At 41.8% G+C, this 23,860-nt stretch overlaps 1 protein-coding gene across 1 annotated transcript in view; it reads right to left on the reverse strand.

The window, feature by feature from the left end:
• The window catches only part of LOC136874265 (GTP-binding protein Rhes), a 708,531-nt gene that overhangs the window by 111,124 nt on the left and 573,547 nt on the right, over positions 1 to 23,860 (reverse strand). Inside the window, exon 4 of the mRNA XM_068227714.1 lies at positions 11,549 to 11,706. Within this exon, the coding sequence (XP_068083815.1) occupies positions 11,549 to 11,706 (158 nt within the window). The remainder of the gene's footprint in view (positions 1 to 11,548; positions 11,707 to 23,860) is intronic.

Consider the following 23,860-nt stretch of genomic DNA (forward strand, 5'->3'; position numbering starts at 1 on the left):
CAACTTGACACCTTCCCGTTTGTGAGTACGTCCACTGTTTTCTCTTAGCACCATGCAAGTTATTAGGAACGTTCTGCCATCTGTTGAGTGTATTCAGAAGCTGGGGAAGGTTAGAGAATCAAAGACTATCTAGCAGAGAATGGTATTCTTCCATCATCAGAGGAAGTGTATACTCGCTGGCTTCACAGGTAGTAATCAAACATGGCAGCATGCATGACATAACGAGGGATGAAACTCACATTTATCAGAATATTAACGAAAGTGTTAGTTGCTTAGCAACCTTCTAAGTACATAACGTATTGCGGGCTAGGGTAAGCCTTCGCCTGCAATTATTGGACTGATCATTTATAAGTTTGGTTGCCGGGTTGAGGCGCTGGTTTCCTGACTCTAATCAGGCAGGTTCGATCCCATCGGTCGAGTTGGCCGTGCGGTTAAGGGCGCGCGGCTGTGATCTTGCATCCGGGAGATAATGGGTTCGAACCCTTCGAACCCCACTGTCGGCAGCCCTGAAAATGGTTTTCCGTCCTTTCCCTTTTTCACACCAGGCAAATGCTGGGGCTGTTCCTTAATTTAGGCCACGGCCCCTTCCTTCCCACTCCTAGGCCTTTCCTATCCCATCGTTGCCATAAGACCTATCTGTCTCGGTGTGACCAAAAGCTACTAGCAAAAAAAAAAAAAAAAAAAAAAAATCCGGTGGTATTTCAAGGTGCTCAAATACGTCAGCTCCGTGTCGTTAAATTTAGTGGCACGTAAAAACGTAAATCCTACGGGACAAAATTCCGGCACCTCGGCGTTTCCGCAAACCGTCAAACATAGTTAATGGGACTAAAAAATCAATAACATTATTATTAATTATTAAAAGTTCTGGACAAATGTTCTTTATCACTTATAAAGTGTGGATCATCATAATAACTTAAAATATACTCCTTTCTCTCCTACAACTGGAGTTGTGGGCCAGTTGTAGGTTTCTTCGCAGAATCTTTGAACTACTCGTGCATCGAGCAGGCAGCGTGAGTTCCTCCATTCTTTGATGTGAGACGGGCATCTCTTTTAGTTTCAGGCAGGGAAGGTTTGTGAGATGATAGGGACAGCAATAACATTCGCCTTCTTGCAACACGAGCAAATGAAATCCATTTTCTTGTCCTTTTGAACACGTCTTCACAGTGGGCACTATGTTCTTCCTGTCTTGAAGCCTGTGTTTGGTATTGTGACCATGACAGCGGCGATTGGGGGGGAGGGGGGGTTGTACTGACAACAAAAAGTACCCGGGTTTGTGGGATATAGCGGGCAGGGGAGGGCAGGTGTATGTTTCAAAATAAAAATAAAGCCAAAGAATGTTTTTGATCCTCTCAGAGCAATTTGCGACACTTAAGTGCGGTATTAATAGATTTTGAGATTTTGATTCGATGCTAAAACTTTCACCAAATAAACAATATTACACACGTATTGCAATTGTCAACGAAACACAACTCAGCTATTTTGGTCATATTGCCAGAAGACAGGAGGCAATGGAAATACTTGTTATGGAGGGAAAGGTGGAGACCCGAAGACCTAGCGGAGGTGCACCGTTACGATGGATGGACCAGATCAAGGGCTTGACCAGGATGAGCTTACAGCAAGCAAGTCAATGTATCCAAAGCAGAGACCCCTCGAGGGAAGGACGAGTTTGACTGTGCTAGCGAGAACACGTACGTGCTCCTCGCCAGGCGCTCTGTACTTCCGCAGTACTAGTCAGGCAGCTGTACTTGTTAGTACATCTCCGAAAGACCATTGTCTACTGTTTGTACTTTTAAGTATGCAGTACGATCATTGTCAGGAAGCACCTTTTAGTGCTATTCTCTTTCAGGTTTTTATTTCAGGAAGCAACAGGGACGATGGAACTGCGAGACGACCTACCAGAGAACTTCAAGGAAGCAGTAGGGGAGATTATTCTGTGGGGTCGACCACAGGACCGTCCCACTGAACCAGGCCGTCCCTGGTCTGTTGGTGCAGTACCGAGCTGGGCGAGACACCTACAGGGAGGCCTATCTCATCATCGAGCTCCTCACTAGGCTCGAGGGGGCCACAGGGAAGGAGCTCTCCACCGACGCCGTCGAGAACATCGAGAACTGGGCGATAATTGTACGCCCCACGGACCTACGCCAGATCAGCCGCTACGAGAGGAGCTTCTCTGCTTACTTTCAGGTTACCCGAATACCAGGCCAGAGGAACTGCCCTACGGGCAACGGCAGCCAGGAGACAGCCACACAGACGTCACAGGGGACGTCTAGAGTTGGGACGCAGACAGCCAGGAAGCTGAGGCATAAGGAGGTGGGAACGGACCCACGCTTCTTGGCTCCTCTGGAGCCGAGGACTGAGGACGACGGCGGCGCTCCCGAGTGCTGCGACGGTGCGACTCAGGTTGATTTGCTGTACTTGACGAAGTACACGCAGACCAACAAGGACGGGCCACACAGGGAAGGCCCACCACCCGGGCGCACACCATCAAGGCGACCCGGACGGCGGAATGCGGCACGGACGCGGACGCCCCCGGGCGGTCAGAGGCAGCTACCCAGGCCCGGCCTGCTAGCAACTCCTTCACGATGCAGACATCCTTATGCGCCCTACAGGACAGGGATCGCACAGAGATGCCAGCAACGAGCGTCTCCGCCGCCAGCCAGGAGGAGGGAGAGACCAAGAAGCATTTAAACGTTGGTGTGAACATAATTTTCAGTCTCCTGCCTGAGTGGTGTGATGTAAGTTCAAAATCGCATCATTCCTGCATTTTCTTTGTTTCGTATTTACACTACAAGCACAAGAAACTGAATCATTTATATTACAACAATACACATTTGTCATGTATCATTATTTATAGAACAAGAAAAGAACCACTCACAAGCAAGAACTCCAGAATTTCACGAAATAGCAAATAAATTCCGGCCACACGCAATAACTTACAGTGCAGGGTTCCACCTTGCACGGCCCTCTTGACGGATGTGGCTGTTCATTCCGCATTCCAACCCCACGAAAGAGATCAACAAATAACAAGGACCCAATGCTGCTGGTGCCATCTCTGGAGTAGCAGTCACCAGCTAGCCATGCTCGTTTCATCCATCTCTGAGTATCGATAACTGTGCGTTCGAATTTTACATAAAAAACTTGCAGTAAAATATAAAAAAATATTTATTTTTCGTTGAAAATACAAGGGATGTAACACATCAATCGCATCGCCTCTGTCTGTTGGACCGGCTTACGTCAATTTTGTTTTATTCCCTCAGGAATTACCTGCCAGTGAATCATGAGACATTGATGGGTCTCTAAGTTCAGCCAACTCTGAGTAAAGAAAGTCAAATAAATAATTGCAGGCGAAGGCTTACGCTAATCATGCAGGCAGCCATGTTTGATGAAGACCAATTACAATCCTCACCTCAAAGCAGGCAACAGGTATTTCGAGTCCGCGTGTGATTGCTTTTACGTGGACCCTGTAGGTGTTTGAACGCGATACTGTAGGTTATGTTTGAGTGATGCTGTTATAATTATTGGTGTTTTCTTAGAATGTAATGTGCGTATATTAGGCTAACATGGATCGATGGTGTTATGTACCTGTATGTAGGCCAAATTACGGAAATTCTTCGGGTATGATGAAGTCTTCGAGAGAAATGGGTTCGTGCATTCACAGGGAGAATTTTGCTGTAAATAATGAAACTGTCAAGTGTATAAAATATTTAACTCAAGTTTATTGTCCACAAAGACATATTTCCCTTTCAGAACAGTGAACTTATTCACTTCCCTAGGAAATATCTTAAATTGTCACCTAAGACCTATCCAACCGTATTCTACGATCAACTTTTCACGTAAGATTTATTTCCTCGAGGAAGAGCAGCAACTGCCACTGAGAGACGAAGAAGCATTTAAACATTGGTGGGAAAATAATTTTCAGTCTTTTACGACAAAAATGTGAGGCGATTAACGTGATTCCGAAAGGTTACAGTGTTCTCAAAACCTACTGTAGATATTCCATCGATATGAAAGTGACGAGTGACCTAGAAGTGCAAGTGTATTTTAAAATTGCCGCTTTGCTAACGGAAAATTAAAGATAATATTAGGATATTAATGACAAGACGACCTGAAGTGTGACAGAGGGGAACTTCCTGAAAAATAAAGTCTTGTGTTAGCCTTTGAAAGCAACATTAATAACTCAAGTGATGTGTGGAAATGTGGTGTTCCTTCCAGAAAAATTATAAAAGAGTGTGTAAACATTCTGGCCAATATTTTATCAACAATTATACGATCTCAAATTAAAAGAAAATATTGAAATACATTGCCAAAAACTTCAAAAGCAGGGAACCAAGAGGAATTGTTTGTTGGATGTGTGTCATGCTGGTTTTAGTCAACTGTTTGGTGAATGATGCATAATCGGATAATGGGGATGCTGACACAGTGGTGTTAATTACCGGAAAACTAATTATTTCTTTGGTGTTGTGTCGATTTTTTCGTAAGTCCGCATTCAAGTTTTAAATGAATTGAAATTTGTTAGGTGTTGGTAACTTGATGTCAGCCTCTGTGGTGTAGTGGTTAGTGTAATTAGCTGCCAGCCCCGGAGGTCCGGGTTCGATTCCCGGCTCTGCCATAAAATTTGAAAAGTGTTACGAGGGCTGAAGTAGGATCCGCTCAGCCGCGGGAGAAGAGGACGGTTCACCATCCTCGAAGTGGTTTTTCGTTGTTTCCCACTTCTCCTAACTTAAGGCCACGGCTGCTTTCTTCCCTCTTCCTCGTCTGTGTTCAGCAAAGCAGGTGAGGCACTGGTCCTCCTTGCCAGTTGTATCCCTTGAGGCCTTAGAGGTGGGCTACCTCGCTGAGTCACAGGGTAAGCGGAAAAAGAAAGAAAGAAACTTGATGAATGTCGCAGGAATGGGGAAGATCTTAGTAATGGTACCGCACCAGGATTTGCCTGGTGTGAAAATGGGAAACCACAGGAAACCGTTTTCAGGGCTGCCCACGGTGGGATTCGAACTCCTTCCATCTTCCCAATGCAAGCTTTAATCTACTCATCCCCAACCGCGTGGCCAACTCACTCGGTGGAATGATTTTTAATGTCCCCTCCAAGCCTCTTACTCCCTTAGATACAGGGCGAATTAGTTGTGAGGTTAGGGTCGCGCAGCTGTGAGCTTGCATTCAGGAGATATTTCGTTCGAACCCTACTGCCGGCAGTCCCGAGTTGGCTTTCCCGTTTTCCCACCAGAAAAATGCCGGATCTGTACCTTAATTAAGGCCACGGCCGCTGCGTTCGCAATCCCAGCCGTTTCCCTTCCTTCCGTCACTGAAAACCTTGGAGTGCGACGTTAAACAAGGAAAACATCTCCTAGATAAAGATCACGTAAAATTACTGGTTCTCTTGCACGCACCAAATGCTAGATTTTTGAAAACCTTCGAAAAACATTTTCGTACTATAATATTCTCACGATCATTATTAGGTTATTCCTCGCCATCTTTGGCCCGGTACGAGCCATTGTGGCCTTGGTTTGGTTACTGCCTGTCAAGCCAAAGAGTATACACTTCGTCTGATCAGGGAAGAATACTATTCCCTGCTAAATACTCTCAGATTATCTAACCTTTCCCAGCTTCCAAATATATTCAGCAGATGGCAGAGCGTTCATAATAACTTACATGCTGCTAAGAGGAAAAGGTCTACGTACAGACCCCATCATGACATTCGCCTTGGACATTATCTGCGAACGCAAAGATAATCTAACTTTACTAGAAAGAGAGAAAGGCATGAATCTGTCAAAAAACGCTCCTTCGACACTAACCTATGATCTCACAAGAGAACCATTCTATACAAAAAAAACTGTGATTAAAAATACCTTTGCCTTCTACGACGCAATACCAAGATTTGCATCAAGAACTGCAGGATGAAATACCAAATACATGGATAGAGATTTACCAAACAGACGGCATGATGACACCAGAATGGACGAACTGCGGCATACCATAACGCGCTTGTAATTGAATGTTCATAAAACACGGGCGAAACAGGATGACGACGACAGGCGGAGTTAACTGACCTATTTATCACGAGTGCTGCGGAGGAAGTGTTTGTCTGTGTGTGCGCGCGCAATGCCCAGCCAAATCCACGACACGCAGAGATGTAAAATTTTTAACATGCGTAGACGGAAGGAGATCCAAATGCACCTCTAAACCGGATTTTTAATTTTTGCTTTCGTTGCTGAATTATGAACGTAAAAACAGGCGGAAACCGTGTTTTGGGATATGACAATCCAGCGTGCTGTCACCATAGTTAAATTCATTGATTCACTGTCGCTAAGCAACGTACATAAGACAGGTAATAGAAGCCAAGGAGCCATTTTAAATCCACGGCGTAGAAAGCCATTTTCGGTTCCCGACACTGCATGTCTCTGTGTATGTGTGCGTTGTACAGTCAAATCCACGGCACGCAGAGATCTGAAATTTTTAGTCACCGAGTACGCATGGCTGTGTTAAAGAACAATTCTTGCTCCAACAAATGAAGTTGTCAATGTTATGAACAAGCAAATTTTACAAGAATTGCCCGGTGTTCTACAAATTTCCAAGTCTATCGACACAGATGACAACTTGGAGTCACCTGGAGTACCCTCGAACATCTTGGAGTAGACCGATTATCCTTCGCTGGAATATGAATCGTTCTTCTCTTTGCAACGGAATACGACTCTCAGTCAAGAAACTAATGCCGAATATTACTGAAGTCATGCCGCAGGCAAGGTATTCGCTCCTCGGATTCAAATCATCCCGTCGGATACACAGTTTCAATTTAGACATCTGCAGTTCCCCCGTTCGTTTGGGTTCGGCTATGTGCATCAACAAGGCACAAGGACAATCGTTTAAAGATGTAGCACTCGATCTTCAGAAACGGTGCTACTCTTACGGTCAACTGTACGTGAGTTTTTCAAGTGTTGGAAAGAAAAACAAAGCTCCAAATGGAAGGACAATTAATATAGTTTATCCGAAAGTTCTGTTGTATTGCTTCAATAGTGTCCGTATTTCAGCAACGCAGCACATCTTAAGCATTGGAAGAAAAAATATATTTAAAAATGAAATAAAATAATTAATGCGATTTATGTAAAAACGGTGTGTATTAATACATATTTTTATTTTGCTTTTAAATATTGGTTAAAAAGGTCTAACTGTTCAATGAATAAACAGAGGTGAAGCCGCTGGTGAAGGCCCTCTTTGTATTATTTCTATAGGACATTTTAAGAAAAGTTGATTCATCTAAAATGAACGTTTACCCTCGAGAATTTGAAGGAAAAAGTAGGCCTGAAAAATCTATTTCGACAGTTGTGCCTTAGATATTAAAAATCCTATTGTTCAGCATTCTATTGGTACAAAATCTCAACTCTACTATGCACAGCACAATTCTGCAAGGCTTGGGAACGTTGGAGGTGGAGTTTTAATACAGGCCTCTATTCTAGGATTCTCTTATAAGATACGGCATGTTTGAACTCGCTCTCTGCTGAACGCTGCGGTATCGACAGGAAGGCAGGCTCACCCGTTATGCTGTCGTCCACACGATGGTGTGCGGAGTGAACAATCAGACACTGAGTACAAAGTTTGTAGCTGACTTCACCTTCAGTAAACTGAAGCGTGTTTGTCGAACTGTGATGCTGTCTGCTAATTACTTCCTCATCTGATAAAATTCGCGGTATCAGAGACATGAACACTAGTCGTTATGACGGGGAAGTAAAGTGCACTACTTGCAGCCCTGGTTCACTTGTGATGTGATGAAGACCGGGTATTGACTGTTCTCCTCTGGGTGCAGTCGCTACTTCTACATACCGGCTAGTCAACTAGAATGTTCTCCACAAGCAACACACTTAGTGATACAGAACAGGGGTTTACAACTTAGCTCAAGAGCTACAGTGGGCAGCACTTCAATAATAGGCCACTCTTCGTAAAATTCTGCAAATAGAACACAGCTAACAGTATGAAATAATCGAGCGGTTAAGGTTGCGCAGCTGTGACCTTGCATTCGCGAGGTAGTGGGTTCCAACCCCACTGTCGGCGGCCCTGAAGATGGTTTCCCTTGGTTTCCAGAAATTCTGATCCATAAAGAGCTACAGTGTAGTCGGAAACAACGCGAATCGTGTATACAAGGGGCTGCCCCAAAAAGCTATATATTTTCAAATTTTTTACAATACAACCTCCCCTTCAAAATACTCTCCATTACAAGTAATACATTTGTCCAACCGATGGTTCCACTGTTTGAAACATTTTTTGTAGTCATCTTTAGAAATGGCTGACAGCTCCTCCGTTGTTTTCTTCTTGATCTCTTCAGTGTTGTCAAATCGGTGTTATTTCATGTCCCTTTTCATGCGCGGAAATAAGAAAAAGTCGCACGGAGCCAGGTCAGGCGAGTAAGGTGCGTGGGGCAGCGGAACCATTCCACTTTTAGCCAAAACTAACAGAGATGGCTGTGTGTGCAGGTGCGTTGTTGTGGTGGGAGAACCAGTCTCCCGTCTGCCACAAATAGGGCCTTTTTACAGAGTAGAAATCAAAATTTCACAGCTGCACGTTGTTAACATAAACTTGCTATCATAAAAAAAATCGAAACAAGAAGAAAACAGTGCTAGCAGAAACAATCACTGTACTGCCAGGTCGACAACACAGGTGGCGCTGAACTGGCAACGAGTTGCGCTATACACGCCTAGCGGCAGAAATGCGCACTACACGGCAATATTATTCCGGTTATTTTTGGGTACCCCTTCCTATGAGAGTTAGAGGGTTGGTTATACTGACAAACCTGCACGCGGCCTAAGACCGGCTTGAAAGCATCAATCGAAGAAAAATAAATAACTTCGCCAGGGAAAGGATTAAAAATGGAGCTCCCAGATGACATGACCTCTACTGTGTGTTTGCGTTTGATGCTCACTCTCGCCACGGTCAGATTATCTACACCGCCTTGCAAAGCCCATTTGAATCTTCAGCAGCTAATGCAATGACAACGGCGAGAGATATCCAAATTCATCAGTATGACCAATCCTCTAACGCTCATGTACCTGGTTCACGTTGTTCCACACTGTCCTTGAGATACTTGGGCATGCGTTTGTCACTCCACTTGATCCGTGCTTCATTTGCTCTCGACCTGACATCGGTGATGGCACCACTGTGTGGTGGTTGTTTATGTTGAACGGTTTGGGAGCCACATTCCAAATACTAGGCTCTTTTGGATGTAAGCCTTAGTCCTTTGAATTCTGCGTCTGGCATTCAAGAGCGAGATGGGCCTGCTGGAAGAACATCACATCGCCCATGTACAGCAGAGACCAGGGAGGTGGCGCCGGTCACCGCACCCACACAGAGGATGAATAGTGCAGGCGATAGTGCTGAACCTTGGGGAACGCCGACTGTGATGACGAAATTATACAGCGAGCAGGAAACAAACAAAAAATAAAAATAAAGAGCTGCCTAACTGCAAAGATCTTACCTAAACGACAATGAACTTACAGAATCACCTGGAAGAGATACAACTAAAATCTATATATTTTTTTAATTACAAAATTTCGGCACTACTACGCAGTCGTCAAACTACAGAAACCCTGAAAGCTGCTGGCAGATTACAAATAAAATGTATTGAATAACAAGAGGGGAAAATTCTCAGAAAAATCTCAGGACCAAACAACGAAAATGGAATTTGGATGAAAAAGAAACCACAACAAATTTATTAAATCATATAAACAATTAGTAAAAGTTGATTAATCCAGGATAGACACACAAACACTTATTACTCTTAAAGTCTTCCGTAAAAATTTCACCTGAATTTGTGATATAAATTTGAATTTTTAAATTATTTGTTTCTCTTTGCATCTCTGTTTCATTAATTGTGTGAGACAGATAGTGAACAAACTTTGATAATCTTGGAACCAATAGTTTCTTAGGTATGAACCTACAAAAAAGCATAGAGTGGGACATCACTAAGGAAACTTTGCAAAGAACCAAACTGCCAGGAGAATGTTAAACTAGTTCCAGGCTGAGCTGTTGTTCAGATCCCCTACGGAAATACGAACAAGCACAGAGATGAGAAGAGGGTCAATCTGGGACTTGCTGGAGCAGTAATGAACAGCCATCGACATTATTGATGTGGAACTGATCAAAGCTCACTTAGCATTACTGAGGCTCCCTAGCAGGCGACTGCTTAATTGGACCTGGGACCAACACAGCGCTTACGATGATGATAAAAAATAAGGAGATGGACTATCCCCAATATTCAGTCTAATTTTGGAAAAAGTGATTCGTGAATTGAGAAAGAAACAAAAGGGATAAATATTGGGAGGCTCCTTCAAAACCAAATTCACCTTGATAACTTAGCTTCTGCAGACGACCTTCCAATCTTTCTAATAACGGAGAAGAAGCAATCCTGTCCATAGGAAAACTTCATGAAGTAGCGGCCAAAACGGAGTTTCATATTTCATTTGAAAAGACGCGGCATAAGGAAGGAACTCGCCACACTGCATAACCTTTGGATTATGTATAAAGATCACAATGCGACCAAGAACGCAATTTCTCAACCAACCCGAACCGAGAGGAAGTTGCCTTACAAAATTGATAAAAACTTTTATCTTGGAGATATACAATTCTGAGATGTACAAATAATGCATGAAACATCCAAATATACCACGAGTTTCTCTCATCCGTTAGCCGGCAGGCGCGCAGCTTATCTGCTTCCCGTTGACTCATCACTCCCCGCCCCGCGGCACAGCATTTCGCTCACTTTATCCGTGTATGACATGAGACAACAATTACAATTAAGAAAATAAGAATTAAGAAAACAAGCTCGTATCTTATGACAGGAGATATTCGAAATGTTCTCCTCCTGCATCCACACATTTCAATTCTAATATTTCCGTAGCTCATCACGCTGAGTTCCTCGAAACCCCGGATTCCTGTACAAGTCGTCTCAGGGATTTTGTAAGCCTATGTTCTAATCTTTCTTAGTTAAGTACACGTTTTTTAACACTCCGCTTGTTATCGACTAAAGAATCAGTTCCACTCAATTTGTTTACGATTTTCCGCACGTTCTCTTTATGTGGAGGGTGTACACCTGACAACTGTGTTACAAATCGCCCAGCGACTTCCCTGCACGATTCTGTTTTCACATAATTATCTCCTCCGTCGTGTGCACATGTGGGGGCATTGTGAGAATAACACTTCACAACTCGAGCGATGTTTTAAGCACGGACGTGAACTGGGAAGTGCGGGCTGTTCAAGCTGGGCGCGCCTGACGGCCAATCACTCGATGTATATTGTGTAAAAATTTAGATTCGACCAGGCGACGGGTGTTGGAGAAACAATATCTTAAGTTTGAAGCATGGTGGAAACACGCTTAACAATTAAATTTTTTGCATTTTCTATGCGATAAAAATATTAAATTAAAAGTTCTAAAGGTACATGATATAACGTGAAATGAACAAGGGAAGTGATGGTGTAATTGGATTTTCTGTAGGTCAATTGGTTATTTCATAAACAACTTCCAAAGTCGAGTACACATAATGTCAAATGCACAGAGAGTGACACTCACCCGTCAGAAAGGACAGCCTCCTCATGGCCGGGAACGGGTGGTTCCCTGAAGTGTCCAGGATGTCGAGCTGGTGGACTTCTCCACGGATACGGTACAGCTTACGGTGGAAGTCCTCGATGGTTGGTGTGTACGAGTCTTCGAACTTATTGTTGAGGAACCTGAAACAAAGAAAGAGTGCTGTGAGCCTTTCTTCACTACTGACAAGGGGCATTCCCTACTCGTCACCACCGACCATGCTCAAATTTATAGAACATGCAGCGCCTGCCGAGAAAGGAAAGTACCCAAAGTGGGAACTCCAGATGGCCAAGCGTATAGAAAATGAAAATAAAAATATAAATGTTGACATGGCTCTCGCACCGTATAAGCCACTTACGTTAAGGCGCACGCCGAGCGGTAGTTGGCGTAGCGGTAAGAACTCGGACTGGTAATTCGGTGGTCGTGGGTTCGACTCCCTGTGTGGAGACTAGTTTTTCTGTCAAATTTATATTATTCATTTTCAAATTAAGCAAAGAGGTGAATAATTCATTCTATTTATTTATACCCAAAGGCATAGAAAAGGTAAAAATTTGGGATTTCATTGTCAGACTTTTTCTACCTGCGCCAAGAATATATTGTTTGTGTACAGCCGCCAGGACAACCTTCACTTGTCAGGTGAAAACGAATCTTGCAGCGAAACGATTATTCACGTTTATGGCACATTCTCCAAGGAGGGGAGATAGCCAATAAAGGAGAAAAAAGAAGAATGTCTGTTTGAACACGCCGGGAAAGTTCGCAACTCCAAATTTTTTACAAATGTGCACTCATTAAAACATGACGCACTATATGCCTTTTGCATATAAGTAAATAAGTAAATAAAATCAATTAAAATAAATGAATGTCCACCTCTGTGGTGTAGTGGTTAGCGTAATTAGCTGCCACCCCCGGAGGCCCGGGTTCGATTCCCGGCTCTACCACGAAAATTTGAAAAGTGGTACGAGGGCTGGAACGGGGTCCACTCAGCCTCGGGAGGTCAACTGAGTAGAGGTGGGTTCGATTCCCACCTCAGCCATCCTCGAAGTGGTTTTCCGTGGTTTCCCACTTCTCCTCCAGGCGAATGCCGGGATGGTACCTAACTTAAGGCCACGGCCGCTTCCTTCCCTCTTCCTTGTCTATCCCTCCACAAGGTCCCTGTTCAGCATAGCAGGTGAGGTCGCCTGGGCGAGGTACTGGTCATTCTCCCCAGTTGTATCCTCCGACCAAGAGTCTGAAGCTCCAGGACACTGCCCTTGAGGCGCTAGAGGTGGGATCCCTCGCTGAGTCCGAGGGAAAAGCCGAACCTGGAAGGTAAACAGATGATGATGATGAAAATAAATGAATAATATAAAGATTGAGAAAAATGTTCTGCACATGATGAGTCGAACCCACGAACGTCGAATTTCTAGTCCAAGCTCTTACCGCTACGCCAACTACCGCTCGGCGTGCGCGCCAACGTAAGTGGCTTATACGGTGCGAGAGCCGCGTCAACATTTTTATTTTTATTTTCATTTTCTATACGCTTGGCCATCTGGAGTTCCCACTTTGGGTACTTTCCTTTCTCGCCAAGCCCTGCATGTTCTATAAATTTGAGCGAAATCGGTGGTGACGAGTAGGCAATGCCCCTTGTGAGTTGCAAAACTCGCAATCTCCCCTGAGTTTCTTTGGTTTGGTTCGTTCGTTTCGCATCATTACCAATAGCACAATTCACAAAACAATCCATCGTGTAACTTATTTTGCGTTGAGGAAACTGGGTTTAGTTTAAGAATTCTGTTGTCTGCATATTGGAAACAGAAACCTCAACCTGTTCACGCAATATCGACAATCTCAAAACTGAAAATGTTACCCATTGCGCGGAAAGGGACCTAAATTTAGATTTTCCATTTTTGAGATTTTAATGGTTGTAAAATTGACATAAGACACTGAGCATTTAAAGAAATAGTTCAAGTTTGTATGTGCATTATTCTGAAGATATTAATTACTGACTGTCACTAATAAGAAAACTGTATTTTGAGAGAATCAAAATTACAGCTGTCACTAATTTTCTTACCAACTTTACAAAGTAATCATGATATCGAGTGCTGAAGTCGCGAAGTGCTGCGTTACTTAGTTTAAGGAGAGCCATAGGTAGCACAAGAAGTCTAAACATAGAAATGCGATTTTTACACGGCAGACACTTTTGTTCAATTGTGTTGTTAAATTTCCGTCGCCGACTTTGGGTAATTTTCCACGCAACGAGTTACAAATGAATCAGTAACCAACCCGCTAATCACTGCTCTATATCGTCACACTTTTAGCGTTTACGTGTTATTATTTTCATTTTTATCGCACTTACTCGCTCTGAACAGAGGACTGAAACATTTTTATAGCTTCTTTGAATTGTCCTTTATAGTACATCTGAGCACAGAACGCACAATCAGCGAGATGTAGCCGACATATTGGGAGAATGCGGCGAAAAAAGACCAACATATTTCCATGTTGACAGCTTTCTCCTCTGAATAGGTTTCAGCCATATCATGAAAAGATCTAATTTAGATACTTAAGCATTTGACATGAAATATATTTATCCACTTCATTATTTAATTAACCTTCTAGTTACTCGATAAATAGTCCAAATAAATGCGACTAAAGTCCAGATTCAAAATGAATTCTAGAGGTTTCCTTATAATACTACCGATAAAACGCTACTGTATCACCAAAATGTAAGTCATGATATATCTATTTGTTTATATGGTATTCGATTATTGGCTTCCCTCAAAAATGTCTGCTTCGTTTTGAAATTAGATGACTGAAACATCACGAAACATCTGACAGGTTCTGTTGGTTACATGGCGATCACACTGTCTGGAGACGACCATCGGCACTTCACTCGCCGTCTGATCTAGTTGGTAACATTGATAGCAAGGACTGAAATGTTAACAAAAAGGGAAATAGAGGGGATAATTTGGTAGCTGATGTGAGTACATAAGAATAAAGCTATAAGAGGAAATTGAGGAAAATCGATGCATTTTATGCAATGAAGATATGAAAGGACTGTAAGGAAACAAGAAAGATCAGAGAGATATATACAGATGGGAAGGAGAGAGGTAAAACCGAAAATGAACCTGACTTTTACCCTACTGTAAAATTAATGAAAGAAACCAATGAGAATAGAACTATGTTCGTAATACTGTATTATAAGAGGAATGTGAAAATATAAGTTAAAAGAGGATGAAAACAGAGAAGATGCATGTAGATAGTATTAAGAATGTAGACGCTATGACGTAGTTAAAGACTACGAAGTACGTCAAATGCTAAGTTTATATAATGTTTAATTACAGATACGTCCATGCACTCTTTGCGGGAGATACCGTACATTTAAATAATTTTGTAATTTTTCTTAATTGAGTTATCTTTAATATTGTGTACTGCATGCATTTATTATGATTACTTAAAATTAATACGCTCTCCCCAGTCCGTGATCAATCGCCACTGCGAGAGAAGGGTATACATTCATTCAATAACTGAATTCTGAGGAAATATAACAATGGTGTAAATGTTACGTGTAGGCATGTCAGCTCGATAGACTTGTACCAGGCCTCTATCATTACACTACCGACCTCCAAACGGAATGCAGCTTTTTATATTTTAGTTTTTTTATTTTGTCTGAAAATCATAAACGATCAAGAATTTAACGTGAAACTAGTACAAGGGCGAAGTGATGATTACAGTTACTTATCGAGTAATTAAATAAATGAATACAGGAGTAACTTCGGAAAGTAGTTAGTAGAAGGGCTAGGTGCGTCCAAACCACTTGTCGTCAGCACTTTTTCTGCTGCGTCAGCACTCGAGGCCATTGACCCCGGCCATTGTCCCCGTGACGTCATGACCACGTGACCGTGACGTCATGCCCAAGTGCTCTTGTTTGTAAAAAAACTCGTGCTTTTTTGACTAAATCCTCATGGGTGCCACCTTAGGCACGTGGGCGCGCGAAATTTGAAATTCCACGTGCTTTTTTGACAGCTGTCATCGGCCATCTTTAAACAACACACGATCGCAAACTACAGTAATGGCATCTTGACGAGACTAATACTTCATGCCTGCAAACTTTGGCACGTGGTAGCGGGCAATTTGAAAAAAATCCATGTGATTTTTTGACACCTGTCAGCGGCCATCTTAAAACAACAAAACTTCAGTGCATTCCCGACTCGTAAGAGAGCGAGCCTAACCTCACATCCCTCATCTTGAAGGGACTATCCTTTGTTTTACTGCAAGATGCCCATCCCGACGCCAATTGCACAAGATGGCGGCTATACACAGCTCATAACGAGACGGCCTAGGGGCGCTTGCGTAGATGGCTGCTATACATAGGCTCTTACGAGACGGCCTAGGGACGCTTGCGCAAGATAGCGGCTCTACGCGGCTTCTTATAGAGAAAGATGCCGGCCATGGGCGATTGCATAAGATGGTGGCTATACATGGGCTCTTATGAGACGGCTGTGGGCGACTGCGCAAGATGGCAGCTATACGTAAGCTCTTATAGAGATGACGGCCATGGGCGATTGCACAAAATGGCGGCTATACATGGGCTCTTAGGAGAAGGCCAAGGGCGCTTGCGCAAAATGGCGGCTGCTCTTATGGCGAAAGCTGGCTGAGGAGAGCCTACTGTACAAGATGGCACGCGGTAGCGGGCAATTAAAAAATTCTACATGCTTTTTGACGGCTGTTAGCGGCTATCTAGAGAGCATCTTGATGGGGCTGAATCTTTATGACTGTTACCTTAGAAATGTGCTGGAGGGCTAAAACTTTATAGCTGCAGGACAATTCTACACGCTTAACTCCTCAGCTGACGGGGCAAAAACATTATGCCTGCAACCGGTAGCGGGCAATTTTAAATTCTGCTCTTAGGTCGAGGGAATAAAATCTCTGACTGGGCGAGGAATCGAACTCAGAGTTAAAGAACGCACGCTAGACGACGGGGGAGGCAAGCAGAAAAACTAAACTTCTAGAGCCTACAGCGGCTGCTGCTCTGCACGGCTGAACACGAGGTGTCTTGGCGAGAAGCAAACAAAATAGTCCTTGCTTCTTGTGCGGCATCTGTAAGAATGCATTTCTGGTCTGCGACACACACAGCAAGGCAGGAACACGTCGTCGAGGATTTAAGATAAAATTACGACTGCATATTCTGGTACTTCTGACCTAGCTCGGAATCGAACTCGGAGACCTCTAGCTAAGAGGCAGGGGCTAGCAAAAGAACTTCGCTGGGAAATATAACTTGGAGTATTTCTCGCTAGGTAAAACCCGAATACTGTTAGTTGCTTAGGTACGATCTCGAACTAGCCTTATCTCTTAAGAATCAAACTGCGACCTCCGGCTGAACGTCAGATAGGTTAGATAAAAGTAAAGGCAATAGATGGACCCAGCTCAGAGCTCTGGGGTCACCTTGGGGCTCCCTCTTACAGCAGGCAGGGTGTGATTTCTTACCCAGTTCTACAAAAAAAACCGTTGTTTTATTTTTACTGTATTAGGCCTATTCGCTGGGAGATGAAGTTAGAGAATATTTTTTTAGACAGAGCTTCGAGGGAAGACAAGCTCTGGACTTGCGTAGTTTGGCGAGCGCGCACATCCGCTTAACTGAAGTATGTCGCAGTTAGCAACGTTCGCCCGGTAGAGGACATTTGCAAACTGTATCATAAGAAAATACCCGACAGTAGCTCAATGAGTTTAGCCTTGTCGTTGCTACGAGTTTAGAGCCTCTTTTAGTAGCCCTTTTATCACGCAGGGGATATTGTTAGTGATATTCTAAGCTCACACACTACAGCACGTTTGTTTCGACACAGACAATGCTAGGACTCAGCTCAGGGTCCCGTACACTCTCGAGTTCAGAACCCTCGGAACTCTAGGCAGGGGGATACTGTCAGTGTTATTCTACTACCCTTATCTACAGGGAGATCTATCGTAGAAATAGTTTTTAACATGGCATAGTACTGACCGCTTCTTTTTTAGAAGTAGCAGTGTTAGATTAACTTTTGTTACGACTGTACGGCTAGCTGACATCCACACTTTTCTACTCTCTCCCTAAGTTTATAAAAATAAGGCGTTTACAGAAGTTGCAAATACATGTTTATTGTGTGAAAAGGAGTTAGGAAATGCACATTTCTTGAGACAGTGTGAAAGTACAAGAGCATTACGGGTTAAATACTTGGAAGCGGAAGAGATAAATAAAATGGAAAGAGAATCTGAGTACTATACTCTTGTCAAATTAATAAACAGGGAATGGAGAAGGCCAGGGAAACTATCAAAACTATTCACAATTATAAAAAGCTTGTGGGAGAAAAAAATGAAATTAGTGCATGAGGGAAGGGGCACATGCTGCTGAAAAAAAAATGAAACAGCGAAATTAGCACGAGTACACATGGTTGAAAGGATATTATGGGACACTTAAGCTACACATACAGGAATGCATGCTAGTATTTCAGGATGAACCAAGTCTCGGCTCTCCTACTTCGGACGACCGAAGTTGGAAGAGGGAGACTCCAAATCGACCAGTTACCCGTACACTGAATAAGAAGTTTAAAATCATTATAGTCAGTAGAAGAAAACATACGGAAAGTAGTTATCTCTGAAGTATCATCTCTGTATGGGTTAATAATAACGAAGTTTTGTAATCATGTATGTACATAAAACAACTTTGATTCACAGATATGGAACATTATAGAGTTTAACTCACTAATAACTAAGGGCGACAATAATTATAAGTTTAGTATTATTTTCGTTTTTTATGTCTGTTCAGTTTTGTTCCCTTGTTCCTTAGGTATTGTATATTTCTAATTAGGACATTCAGTTCATTGATATGTAAGCCGTACCGTATTACTTCTAATGAGGTTGTTTGTTGTTTGTCTGCCTGTTTTATTTTACTTTGGTTTTGTTAGTTAGTTCGTTTTGGCTACCTTCTAATGAGATTGTTGATTTTTTGTCTGCCCGTTTTATTTTATTTTATTTTGGTTTTATTTTAGTTTGGCTTTGTTAGTTTGTTTGTTTTTGGCTGCTGACGTACAGTAGAGTTGGAAGAGGCGGGGATAGGCCTGACCTATCTCAAGCTAAAGTGTTGATTCGGTACGTCTGCACATGTAAAGTAGAGTAAAGTAGTGAATAGTGTTAGGTTAGAGGAAGTAAGTTGTCAATGAGACAGTGAAAGATGAGCCGAGTTATGGAATCCGTCTCGGCAGTGAAATATAGGTGTGACAGCCTACATGTACAGCTAGGCAATCCGCACACATGTGGGTTGTTACAGGAAGGAGTGGTGAGGAAATAACATTGACAGCTTAAAGGGTCTATGAGGTATCGGTTTCCGAGCCTCATGAGACATGTCTGGTCGTGACATCCCAGGGAAGGGTGGTAACAGTTCCTCACCAGGGGTGATGTCGCGGCCAGACAGATTTAGGATAGATTTAGTATATATTCATGTAGTAAAGTAGTTAGTTTAGTTAGGTGGTGTGTTGCATGTGGAGCTGGCGATCCGCCCATGTGCAGGATGCTACAAAGTAGATTTAGAAGTAGTTAAGTAGTAAGTACTTAGTGTCTAGCTATAGTCTGTGAGTGTTTATTTTATTGGAACATTGTAACTGGGCGAAAGCCTGTTATGTTCAATTCAATAAATTCATTCATACTCTCTCCCTAGCAACAAGGGCAGTCGACACTCGACAGGAAGTAGTCTGTGTGAAACGCACGGCAGTTGCAGTGTTTGTGTGTGTGATAAGTGCTTATCATATAAAATTGTTTGTGCATATAAACGAATAGGCAATTTACTGTATTCTCTCACTTTGAACGAAGCCGACCATCGTGATTGATATCTGCTAAAAAAGTAAGTTTAATTCTTTTATTATTATTATTATTATTATTATTATTATTATTATTATTATTATTATTATTATTTCGATTTTTGTATATTTACGAATTCTTTTTTCTTTGTATTAGAAAATCATCGTCATTCTCTACTTCATCCCACTACTACCTGTTAAAAAGTGAGTTTATTGATCTGTCTCTGTTTTATACTTGGGTTTAAGCAACAAACGTGTTCATAGCGGAGCTGTTGAGGATCCAACTAACTTTCAAGCTGAGTGTAATGCATGCGGGTACAAACTTCTAGCTCAGTACGCTTCTTTAGTGATGCCTAGACTAGCTGTTGAGGATCCAACTAACTTTCAAGCTGAGTGTAATGCATGCGGGTACAAACTTCTAGCTCAGTACGCTTCTTTAGTAATGCCTAGGCTAGCTGTTGAGGATCCGACTAACTTTCGAGCTGAGTGTAATGCTTATAGGGTTGCAAGCTTCGCAAAGAAAAACTACTTTACTTTGTACGCCTAGGCTATCCTTTAAGCTACAGACATACATTAATATGTTTTGTGTTCTAGGTACATCAAGAACTATCGTTACCGTCATTCCTGTTTTCTTCATCCGAGTCGCAGTTTGCTGCCTTCACCTATATTGAACGTGCACATCTTAAGGTATGTTTCGATATTTTTACCGATCTCATATGTTTATATATTTTTAAAGCAATCTAAAAATAGTATTTCGCTTTTTTGTAGAAAAATCGAACGGATTAACCAGGCACCTCAGCAATCTTCTACTAAATCAGCGATTTAAAGTGATTTCGCTTCGAAAACTAAAAACAAAATTTAGTAGAAGAATGTTGTGTGTCTGTGAGGACTTGCAATATGCTAACCGATTTAGAATTAGAACAACTAAATCAACGTTCTATTTGACAAATCTTGTATCATTAGTTTTGTTGGTGTTTAATTATGACAACAAATCGGGAAAATATACATACATGTTTTTCATCGCGTATTCTAAGCAGTATTATACGAAATTCATTGAATGTGTTGGATCCAAATTCTTTCTTACTCTCGTGCTATAATGTTTTCGAAGAAAAAGTCACTTCTTTGCTGTCTATGCATACGGCGCTTAAACTAAACGCTCGTCTTGCTTGTTCTTTCATTCTTTTCAAAGATAATCATGAAATTCATGAAACATTTTACATTTCTTCTAAAATGACAAAACTCTTATGTTCAGACGATATTTCGGTATGGTTTCGCAAACACATCATCGACACATTGCTAGCTAAAGTTCAAAAGTTTGAAGAAGGAGCAAGTAATAAAGCTTGAAAGTATTTTGCATCTTCAAATTAATGTGTGCAAATTCGACCCCTTCAATTCAGGTAGGCGACACATTCATCTTCCTCAAGCGATTGTAAATAAAAGAGCAATAATCAATATTATGAATAACGATGACTATTGCTATCTATGGTGTATCGCAATGGTGCTAAAACCGGCAACACGTCATCATTCAAGAACTTCTTAGTATAAGGATATGTTTATCCAGTTACAACAGTCATTCAGTTTTGAAGGCGTTTCTTTTCCTATGGATTTAGCAAACATTTCTACGTTTGAAAAAACAACCCGAATTTTTACTTTTCTGTATACGGTGTCGACGGAGACCGTATTGTAGGACCACTTTACACCGCTTCTTCTCCAAAACAACACCATCTTCATCTTTTATATGTTTGCAATGAAAACACAAGCCACTACTGCCGTATAACTAGGCTTTCGCGTTTGCTAAACTCTCAACTTTAATCAGATGACAAAAAGTATATATGCGACCGATGTTTTACAACGCTTTTCTACAGAAAGCTTGTTAGCTACACATGTAAATGATTGTACAACTCATCCAGCCGTAAAACTTGTTCTGCCAACCACGGAAAATGCAGAAATGATGTTTGAGAATTATTATCGACAAGAACCCGTTCTCTTCACTGTTTATGAAGATTTTGAATGTTTTACTGTACCTTTTGATCATTGTCAACCAGACATGAGCGAACGCTACACGGATTACGTGCAAAAGCACACTCCGTTTTCAGTAGCTTACAAAGTCGTTTGTTCCTACGATGCATCTCTATCTTTTTAGGATGTATCGCGGAGAAAACTGTACGGCATGGCTGTTAAAAGAATTACAACACTTAGCACAACGCGTTCATACGCTTATATCACAATCAGTGCTCATTCAAATGACATTAGATGAAGTGATTTTGCATGATGAAACCAATGAATATCACATCTGTAAAGAAGCTATTATTTTCCAACAAATTAAGGTTAGAGATCACTGTCACTTTACCGGGAAAATTCGCGGACCTGCACATAATTCGTGCAATCCTTCATATCGTGTACCTAAATTTATTCCATGCTTTTCCCATAACTTGTCAGGCTACGACAACCACTTCATTGTTCGCGAATTTGCACAATTAAATTGTACAAAGTTCACTGTGATTGCACAAAATCATGAACGATTTATTTCATTCAGTTATCGTGTAGGCGATATTAAAGTTTGCTTTCTAGATTCGTATATATTTATGAACTTTTCACTTGACACACTTGTAAATTGGCTTTCAAGCGACGACTTGAAATACATTCGAGAGTATTTTCCAGATTCTGAGCAATTTAAACAGGTATTCTGCCCTATGACTATATTCAGAGTTTTCAAACATTAGAAGAAACAAAATTACCTCCTCAGTCTGCATTTACAAGTGTGTTAAGTGAATGTAGCACGCCGTCACTCAGCCCATCGTCATACGATAAGCATGCGGTATCAATTTCTGATGAAGACTATTTGCATGCCTGCCAGGAGTGGTCAACGGTTCATCTACAGACATTAGGTGAATATGCAGACTTGTATTTGAAGGTAGATACACTTTTACTCTGTGATGTGTTTGAAAAGTTTCGTAAAATGTGTTGATCTATTCACGGATTGGACCCTTGCTATTACTACACAACACCTGGTCTGTCATGGGATGAGACGCTCGAGTGTACCGGTGTTCAACTTGATCTTCTAACGGATGTCGACATGCTTCTGTTTCTGAACGCGGCATACGCGGCGGACTAGTTTTGCTTGTCAGCAGGCATATGATCGCGAATAATCCCTACCTCGGAAACTATAATTCGGAGAAAGAAGATTCTTATCTGATGTATTTAGATGTCAATAATCTGTATGGGTGGGCCATGTCACAGCCATTACCGTGTAAATATTCTTTATGGCTAACAGAAACTGAAAATCAACATTTTGATGTTTTTGAGGCTGCTAAAGATCCTCATTGCTCCTACGTGCTGGAAGCTTCTCTTGCGTACCCTTCTCATCTGCACGACTCACATTCCTACATTCCTTTTTGCGTTGAAAAAATAATTCCACCTAATGATACATCAAAACATACTAAACTGCTAGCCACACTTTTATAAAAAAAGCGCTATGTTATCCACATACAATGTCTCGAATACGGCTTACAGTTAGAGTGTATTCATCGTATGGTTGCGTTTAAGCAGGAAGCGTGGCTTAACCCGTACATGGATTTGAATACTGAACATCGTCAACGTGCTACAACAACATTTGAGTAACTCGATCTATGGCAAAAGCATGGAAAATGTACGCAAGCGTCGTGACATTCATTTAGTTAATCAATGGGATGGTCGGTATGGGGAACGCAAGTACATCTCATAACCAAATTTCAAAGCCTATCATGTTATTGACCGTGAGCTTGTTTCTGTTGAAATGAAGAAAACGGAGATCGTCTATGCGAAGCCAAATTATTTAGGCTTGGCTATACTTGGTTTTTCAAAATTAAAAATGTATGATTTTCATTATGGATTTTCAAAGCAACAGTTTTCTGATCTTTCACTTTTGTATATGGATACAGATAGTTTCATTTATCGTATTCGGAAGACACACGTCTACGATGTGATGCGAAACCATTCGCAATACTTTGACACTTCTTCCTTTTCACCTAGTAATCCATTCAACATTCGGCCACAGAACAGGAAAGTCATAGGGCATATGGAAGATGAATGCGGCATGAATATCATGACTGAATTTATTGGTTTAGCACCAAAAATATATTACTATAACACTCAAAGTTCACAGTCTCTTAAAAAAGCCTCGTTAGCAGTTTACACCTTCAACACTATCGCTATGTACTCATCCCTAGAAATGCCGCTTTCTGTACGCAAAAAAGGATTCAATCACGCAAACATCGTGTGTATACGATCGAACAAAATGAGTGTTCATTGCTTCCTTTTGATGACAAACGTGTACGGGATAGTTTATTCCATGGGGGTACAGCAACAACTTGTAAGAAGGGGGAATTGCATAATCATTAAGAAGGGAGAGGCACACGAACATTGTAAGATGCACATATGTGAAGCAGAAATCGCTAATGCTCAAGTACAGCAAATGATTCAAAATAAAACTTATACATACAAGATGCAATAAATAATGTAG

Source organism: Anabrus simplex, chromosome 5 (genome assembly GCF_040414725.1).
Source record: "Anabrus simplex isolate iqAnaSimp1 chromosome 5, ASM4041472v1, whole genome shotgun sequence".
NCBI classification, from domain to species: domain Eukaryota; kingdom Metazoa; phylum Arthropoda; class Insecta; order Orthoptera; family Tettigoniidae; genus Anabrus; species Anabrus simplex.